Source organism: Myotis myotis, unplaced genomic scaffold, assembly GCF_014108235.1.
Source record: "Myotis myotis isolate mMyoMyo1 unplaced genomic scaffold, mMyoMyo1.p scaffold_m19_p_10, whole genome shotgun sequence".
Lineage (NCBI taxonomy): Eukaryota > Metazoa > Chordata > Mammalia > Chiroptera > Vespertilionidae > Myotis > Myotis myotis.
In genome coordinates this window covers 76,898,696-76,906,855 of record NW_023416314.1, presented here as the reverse complement: position 1 = coordinate 76,906,855, position 8,160 = coordinate 76,898,696, and the positions used below count along the sequence as shown (strand labels likewise).

Below are 8,160 nucleotides of genomic sequence, written 5' to 3'. Positions count from 1 at the left end.
GGTCTGGGTCCTCCCGCACCCGCCTAACTCTTCCCGGCCCAGACCCAGGAAAAGCAGCACTGTGTGTCCCCACGTGGGGTCCTGGTGAGAGACCTAGGAACTTGGGGGCGGCTTGGTTTTTGTTAAATGGATTCATGATACCCAAGAAGATGGCTGATGATTTTCCATGAGACACGTGGGGAAAGTGGCCAGAGGGCACGTTCTTGTTCTCTAGTCTGCGTGCCAGCGCCCCTCGGTCCCTGCCAGCACCTCGCCGGCTCCCGGGCCACCCAGGGCCCTGCACTCAGGAGGGTCCTGCTTCCAGGAAGGGCTGGGCTTCTCGGACACAATGCTGACGCCCACCTGCGTGCACCACTTGACCAGGTGGCCGGGCGGCCTCCCCACGTGAGACCTGAATGCTGGCTCCGGGGCCGGGCGTTCTGGGCCCAAGTTTTCAGCTGAGAATCTTTGCCTCTTTAGACAGAGAGGCTCCTTGACAAAGTGAGTCAAGAGCAGAGGGTCCTCAGGCTCTCGCCGGCGGCAAGAGGCACCTATCTAACCTGGGCCACAGGAGAGGGTGGCGCTGGCCCAGATGCACCGTGCACGGGGCACTTGTGTTCTCAGAAGAAGAGGGAGTGCTCAGAGGGATGGCAGGACCCCCCCCCCCCCCCCACACACACACAGAAACCAGCAGTTCTCAGAGGCCGGGGGCACCACTCCCTAACACGGCCTACATACAAGGGCACAGGGCATGACAGGGCGTCACCATCACTCCTGTGATGAGTCACAGAAAACTCTGCTCTCCCGCTCTCAGCTGTCCCTGTCCCCAATCCCGCTGCCCTCCCAGGGAAAATGTGCCCTCGGAACCACCGTGGGCTTCAGAAACCAGTTTGTGCATCCTGGTCAGGCCCCCTGCCCCTTGCTGTCCTCCCACCCCAGCTGCCAGAAATAGGAGTAATGGGAGTCAGACCGTGACCTTGAGAACAACCCTGTCACCCCATCACAGCCGGGAGTCTGTTCCCAAGACCCCTCTCCACGCCTCGTCTCCCTGCCAGCACCCTCCTCGCCCTCTCGCAAACCAGGGCAGCGCTCGGCACCCAGGCGAGGACCCTGCTGCCTCCTGGCCACCCGCTGGCCTTGACCCAAGTCCTCAAGCGCCGGGGTCCTTTGTCATCCATGCAGAGGCAAATGGCTCTCCCCTGGAGCTGTCTGCACAAAAGGTTCATAAAACGAGATGGAGGCTAGCATCACTGTTATTGCCCTTTGTCCTGGATCCTGCTCACTCCAGGCCCCGGTGACATCGGTGACATCGGTCAATCTGACATTCAGCTGGGCGGGTGGGGCGAGGGCTGCGCCTCCCAGTGACGGGCTGGAGGCCGGCGGCGCCACCTGCCGGCAGGGGCTGCCTCTGTGCGCCACTGCTGACTTCCATGGCCGGGGAGGAGGGGCTCAGGCAAATTTTTGCTTGCCAGCCTCATCCCTCATTAGAAGTCTGGAGGTGCCCGTGTGCCCGGTGTCTGTGAGCCAGGGAGGAACCCACTGGGCCTGGCCCGAGCTCAGGAGGTATTCCTGGAGCAAGTAGAGGAGGGCCCATTCCTGCCTGATTCCTGTGCCACCTGCCACAGCCTCTTGCTACTGCCCTGCCCACCTGCCATCTCTGGGAGCCTGGGCTGGTGTCCGCTCCAGACCCCCCAGGTCCCCGAGGGCTTGACCACTACCTGATCCCGCTCAAAGCAGCTGTGTCCTGAGCCCGGGAGTCAGCAGGAGAACATTGGCAGGGACCCGTCCTAAGCCAGCAGTGCGCATGGGAAGTGGGGGGCGCCCACAGCTCCGGGTGGGAATGGACTCCTGGGGCCCACAGCCCAACAGCCCTGGCTGATGTGCCCCCTTTTAGCAAAGTATGGGCACCCAGAGGGGAAGAGCTCGGTGCCAGTCAGCAGACAGGGCGCCCCGGGCTGTCCTGCTGGGACTGAGGGGTGGTCCCAGGGTGTCTGGCGGAGTTTAGCGGCGTTCCCGCAGGGGGCGCTGTGCTGGGAGGGGGGCTTCGCTCTCCCCAGGACCAGGATCCCGGGTATGGGGGTGGGGCTCTCCCCCACAGTAATGACCCGGGTGTTTGTGGGAGCTGCTCGGGCTCTCATTCACGGTGATGGGGTCTCTTCGCGTCCCCTCACTCCTCCCCCATGCAGACCACTGCGCGCCCCCCCCCATGCAGACCACTGCGCGCCTCCCCCAATCAGACCACTGCGCGCCCCCCGCCCCATGCAGACCACTGCGCGCCCCCCGCCCCATTCAGACCACTGCGCGCCCCCCCAATCAGACCACTGCGCGCCCCCCCAATCAGACCACTGCGCGCCTCCCCCAATCAGACCACTGCGCGCCCCCCCAATCAGACCACTGCGCGCCCCCGCCCCATGCAGACCACTGCGCGCCCTCCCGCGAAGCGTGGAGCCCCCTCAGGAGCCGAGTTGCGGTCTCTTCCGCCCCCTCGGGATTCGGCGAGGGGGCGGGACCCGAGCTCCGTGACGTGGCGCGGGACCAGCCGCATAAATAGCGGGGCAGCGGCGGCTCTGGGCACGGACACGTCGGGGGAACCCAGCCGCGCACGCTCCTCCTTCGCATCCCGGGGCCGTGCCATGCGGTGAGCGCCCCGGCCCGACCCGACCCGGCCTGACCCGACCCGACCCAACCGGGCGCCCGGACCCGCCGACACCCCGCCGGAAACTGACACCCCGGGACCCGCCGCTGCTCAAGGTACCGCGTGCGTCGGAGGCCCCGGGGGAGGCGCCCCTTTCCCCGAGTTCCGGCTGCGAGCGCCGCCTGCCGGAGGGTCAGCGCGGCGCCTCTGCCCCGTCCCTTGTCCCTTGTCCGGGGGCGCAGACCACTGGGTCCTCGGTCTTCTTCACCCTCCGTCCGGCCGGGTAGGGGTCCGAGCTCCGCCCCGACGTGCGCGGCGCCCGCCGCCCCTTCCCTTGCAGATGCCCAGAGGCGGCGCCCTCCTGCTCGCCGCGCTGCTCCTCGCCGCCCTGTCGGCCACCCTCGGGTCCCCGGTAAGTGCGCCGTCACCCCTCCGGGCAGAGGGCGGAGTGTGGGCGCTGGTGCCGGGAGCAGGGTGGGGGGTGGGGGGTGGGGGGCGGGGGGCGGAGGGCTGGAGAGGGGGCCTCCCGCCATCGCTCCCCCCCGGTGTGCGCGGGTGCGAGGACAGCCTGCTGGGAGCCAGTGAGCGTGGACTGGACGCCCGAGCGCAGCTTCACCCGCAGAGGGTCAGTCACTGGAGCCGTCCCGGCCTCACGGAGAAGCGAGCGGTGCGGGTGAGGCTGGTCTCTGGCTTGTCCCATGCGCGCACCGGCCCTGCCATATCTGGCTGAACTTTCACCCCGGAAAGCGGGCCTCTTCCCTGACCGGTCTGCCCCGGCTCGTTACGTGAGTGACCGGCGGCCTGTGTGACCGGGCTGTGGTGGTGAGTCCAACCGCCCGCCACGCGGCCCCACAGGCTGCTGGGCCAGGCAGGTCCTGGCCATCTGACCCCTTCTCCCGTCTCAGGTGAAGGAGAAGAGGGGCTGGACCCTGAACAGCGCTGGCTACCTTCTGGGTCCAAGTAAGTGACCAAGAACCTGAACCCGCAGACGCTGCACCTGCCGCTGCGGCAGCCATTCGTGCTAATCCTGCCATTCTGAGCTGTTGGGCGTCACTCTGACCCGAGGCTGGTCCAGTGTTAAAGGGCAGGGGCGCTTCCTGAGGCTTGGAGGATGGGGTCCCCTCAGGTTAATGGCATTTGCCGCGTCTCTAGGTGGCACATCGCCCTCCCTGAAGCCACACCCCCACCCCTCTCCTGTAGGGCCTAGAGGGACTCAGTCCCCCGCCCTGACCCCACCTGCGCTCCCCCAGCCTCGAGGTGCCTGACTCTGCCTTGAACCCTGACCGCCCTGCGGCCCTTGGCACCCCGTCTCCTGCCTTCTCGCTTTTGCCCACATTCCTCAGGGCTGCCTCCACCCGTTTAAACTGCCCGGGAGCTGTCTCAGTCCTTAATCCTGGAGCTTAAGTACCTACTTTCTCCTGCTCAGACGGTTTATCCAGCGCCCGGGGTCCTTCAGAGCCCAGCACTGATGGCAAACACCAGGTGGGCCCAGGCAGGACCTACGGGCGCTTGGAAGGGGTGCACGTTCCCCTACACCCTTTGCACCCCTGAGCTCTCCCCCTCAGAGAGCACCTCATCTCTGGGTGCTCCTGGCCCCCGAAACAGGAGGAACCGTCAGCAAAAATGTCACTTTGGAATGTTGACAGCATGTCAAGGAGACTTTTCACCCCGAGTTGGGAAACACCCTTTTCCACTGTGAAGTTTTAAGTCTCTGTTGAGTTGGACCCCCGGGAGCTGGCATGCAGACAGCTCTTTGTGGGAAGTCCTTACAGCCTAATGGTTTGCCCTTGACCTCCACCACCCGCGTGACCTCCACCGCCCACGTAGAAACAGCGCCGGAAGAACGCGTTTGCAGGGAACACCCAGCCGCCCACTGGATCAGCCCACTTACCGCCTTTCTCAGTCTTGTGCCAGGAGCTCTGTCCTGGGAAAATGAGTTAATTTTCATTCATCCGGCTTGTGGATGACACAGCCCACCAGGCCCAGCAGCCAGAAACTCTGAGCCGTCCTCGCCCTCATCCCCTCTTCTCCTTTATCTCCTAGGTCGCCCCAAATCCAGCCCCCTCTCCTCATCCCAGGCCACTTGGTATAGAGCCCTCATTCTTTCTTCCAATAGTTTCCTAAGGGAGCTCTCAAGAAGCACACCACCCAATGCACACACAGCCACCCAGCCTACCCCACCCCAAGCATGTCTGTCTGTCTGTCTGTCTCTCTCCCCGCCGCCCCACCCCCCTCTCCCCCTGGCTCCGGTCCATCTCCCACACAGCTGCCAGAGTGATCTTTGGAAAATAGAAATGTTTCGGTACCTCCCTTGTTTTCAGAAACATAGGCCCCGAGCCCCAGTCGCCTGCCAGCACCCCCGGGAGCCTGTGCCCCCTCCTGCGCCAGGCCTGTGGGCTCTGGGCCCTGGTCCTGTGGAGTCCCGGCACCTGGTGACGAACTGGGCCCCGGGTCCACGCTGCCCTCCCTCTCCTGTGGTTCCCACACTGGGCTCAGTGGCAGTCGGGTCCTTTGGGCGGGGGAGGGTACAGTAGCGACACTCAGGGGCCGTCTGCTCTGCTCTGCAAACAGATGCTGTTGACAACCACCGGTCATCCCATGACAAGCACGGCCTTGCTGGCAAGCGGGACCTGCAGCCTGAAGACGGCGCGGGGGCAGGTGAGGGGACGGGTCCCGGCGCTCCGAGGCCCTCACTGTCCACCTCTGGGCGCACAGGGCAGTGGTCCGAGCCGGGCCCGGCCACATCGGTCCACTGCTAGCAACAGAAGCAACGACACTGGGAGTAAGATGCTGGGCAGCGCAGGGACAGCAGAGAGCCCTCTAGACCTGGGGCCTCCAGGAGAGGGGTCCCCGAGATGGGTGACAGAGATGCTGGGGTTCATGACCTCGGGGTGCCCGGAGCACCTGTGTAAGTCGTAAATGTCAATCCTTTTGGTTTCTAGGCGACTCTGACCGGCCGCTGCCCTGGAACGATGATGTTATGCACAAGATAATGGAGTTTCTGACTTTCTTGCATCTCAAAGGTTAGTGAAATGTGGCCGATTTACATTTCCACCTCCTAGAACCTGGCACTTAAAACGGAAAGGGTTCCCTAGACTTCTGCAGTGACTGATCTCCACGCCTGCTGGTTGGCGTTACAGCCCGGGAACTGGAACTAGCTAAAGCAGGGCTGGGCTTGCTGCCGGCCCCACACCGTCCCTGGAAAGGGTCATCAGACCTACTGTTCCGAGAGAGATTGAGAGAGAGAGAGAGGGAGAAAGAGAGAGAGAGAGAGCCTCAGGGTTCCGTTCTCTCTGTGCACTATTGATGTGGCAACAACCACTGTCCCTGTCCGGCCACAGTGCCCCACCGCCCGGCTCCTCACAGGCGTCTGAGACCAGGTCCCGTCAGCACTGCAACTGAACAGGAGCCCATCCGTCAGACGTCAGCTTTCCTTTGGGTTTGGGGCGGGCTGCGTTTAAAGGCAGGGCCCTCGGCTCTGGACCTCCTGCAGGTGCTGCCCCTTTCAACCCTGGCTTTGCCGTCTGTGCTTCATGCTTGTCATTCATTCAACAGTGAGGGTCTGGCCTTTGCCAGATAAGCTCACAGGTCAAGCCGCCCGGGGGAGGCCTGCGCTCTGAGAGTTAGCCGTGCAGGTGGGGGCGGGGGCCGGGGAGATGGACGCTGTGATGCTCAGGAGACACAGCTGGTTGTCGTTTCACACGTCACGATTTCGTGTGAGTTTGAGAGTCCAGGCTGATTCTGTTCTGTCTGGACCCTGTGAGGTGAGCTGGGGCTGTGATGTCCTCCGTGCGGACAGCAGGGGCTCATCACCCAGAGTCCGTCTCTTTGCAGAGGCCGGGGCCCTGGTGCCCATGCTCCCCTCGGCGGCGTCCTGGGAAGACACAGAGCAGTCAGCCCTGAGGGAGCCGGGCAAGGCCCTCCCGTCCCAGGAAGTCAGATTCTGAGACGATGGGTCAGCTTGTGCCAACTCCCCGAGTCAGCCGGCCCCTCCTCTCCTTTGAAGCTGTGTTGTTATCATTTAAGATTTCCCCTTTGGTAATTATTCTCATGGCAAAATAAAAACCAGCAAGTGTTTCCGTGTCTTCCTTCTGTGCCTGCCTGTCACCACCACCAGAGTGCTTTACGACAAGCTGGAGCCCTGGCCAGGTGGCCCAGTGGTTGGAGTGTCGTCCTGTACACCAAAAGGTGGCGGGTTCAAGTCCCCGTCAGGGCACATACCCAGGTTTCAGGTTCAGTCCCTGGTCAGGGTGCCTACGGGAGGCAACCAATCAATGTTTCTCTCTCTCCCTTCCTGTCTCTAAAAAAAAAATCAATAAAAAACATATCCTCGGTGAGGATTTAAAAAGATAAAAAAGATACGGCTGGATTGTAATCACGTGCATTAGATCAGTGCACATCGGGAACAAAGGCGTGACCTAAGAGAATTATGAGGGTGAGTGTTACTGAGGCAGAAACAAAACAGACGCCCCTGCCGACCTGGGGCCAGCAGGGGGTGGGGCCAGGAGTGAGCTGGGGACCCACAGGGCAGGGAATTAAACTTTGTGTGGTCCAGGTAGAAAGGTGATTGTCCTGAAAACTTCAAGTGCTTCATAGCTGAGGAGATGTGTGCCCTGTCCGGGTGCGGGAAAGCCAGCACCTGGCAGAAGCTCTGAGGACCAGCGGTGATGGTGCATCCCGAGGGGGAGGCAGTCACACCTGAAGACCCAGAGGAATTCGGTGAGGGGGTGGGGATGGGGGAGAGCATTCTCTTAGGTCACATGACGATGCGGGGCCTTTTGGCTTTGGGAGCAGGTCTTTGGCTGCATCACATGACTATATGCACCTGCACTTGGCTGTTACTTCTCACACTGACTTTCCTAAAAGCTGTGCTGACTTGATAACCCTCCCCCTTGAGCAACTCACAGGGGTCACGCCTTCCAGTGGCCTGTCCCTGGCTTTTAGGCTTCAGCTCAGCACACCTGGCTGCAGCACTGGGTCCCCACCCCAGGGTGCAGGTGGGCTCCCCTGCTGTGCTGGATCCTGGCCGCCTCTGGGCTCTGCAGGTCAGAATGGGCTGGGGGACCTGTTCCCTCCCCTCCACACCTGACCCTCAGACTCCCGGCACTTGCCCTGGGCCTGATGTGGACTAAGATGGTGGTGAGTGCGAAACACTCACTGGATGTTAGGATTGGTGCACGAAGAAGGTGAAACGGAGCAACCACTTTTATTTTGGTTTCATATAGGAATGATAGTGTTTTGGATATGTTGGTTAAATAAAATCATTAAATTGGCCTGGCTGGTGTGGCTCAGTGGTTGAGCATTGACCTATGAACCAGGAGGTCACTGTTCGATTCCCGGTCAGGTCACATGCCAGGGTTGCAGGCTCGATCCCCAGTGTGGGGCGTGAAGGAGGCAGCGGATCTATGATTCTCTCTCATCATTTATGTTTCTATCTCTCCTCTCCCTTTCTCTTTGAAATCAATAAAAATATGTTTTAAAAAAAGATTATTAAATCGAATTTCACCTGTTCCTTTTCACTTTTTAAAAATGTGGTGACTAGAAAT

At 61.6% G+C, this 8,160-nt stretch overlaps 1 protein-coding gene across 1 annotated transcript; it reads left to right on the top strand.

Annotated features, from left to right (window-relative positions):
- Positions 1–2,530: 2,530 nt before the first annotated feature.
- On the top strand, positions 2,531–6,697 carry GAL (galanin and GMAP prepropeptide). The gene is made up of 6 exons (XM_036326373.1): positions 2,531–2,730; positions 2,955–3,026; positions 3,520–3,574; positions 5,186–5,272; positions 5,557–5,637; positions 6,449–6,697. The coding sequence occupies exons 2-6, from the start codon at positions 2,955–2,957 to the stop codon at positions 6,559–6,561; spliced, it is 408 nt and encodes a 135-aa protein (XP_036182266.1). The 5' UTR covers positions 2,531–2,730; the 3' UTR covers positions 6,562–6,697.
- The last annotated feature ends 1,463 nt before the right edge of the window (positions 6,698–8,160 follow it).

Coding starts and splice junctions, on each gene's coding strand:
- GAL (XM_036326373.1), top strand. CDS start 2,955: ATGCCCAGAGGCGGCGCCCTCCTGCTCGCCGCGCTGCTCCTCGCCGCC. Junction 3,027..3,519: donor CGGCCACCCTCGGGTCCCCG/GTAAGTGCGCCG, acceptor CTCCCGTCTCAG/GTGAAGGAGAAGAGGGGCTG. Junction 3,575..5,185: donor TGGCTACCTTCTGGGTCCAA/GTAAGTGACCAA, acceptor CTCTGCAAACAG/ATGCTGTTGACAACCACCGG.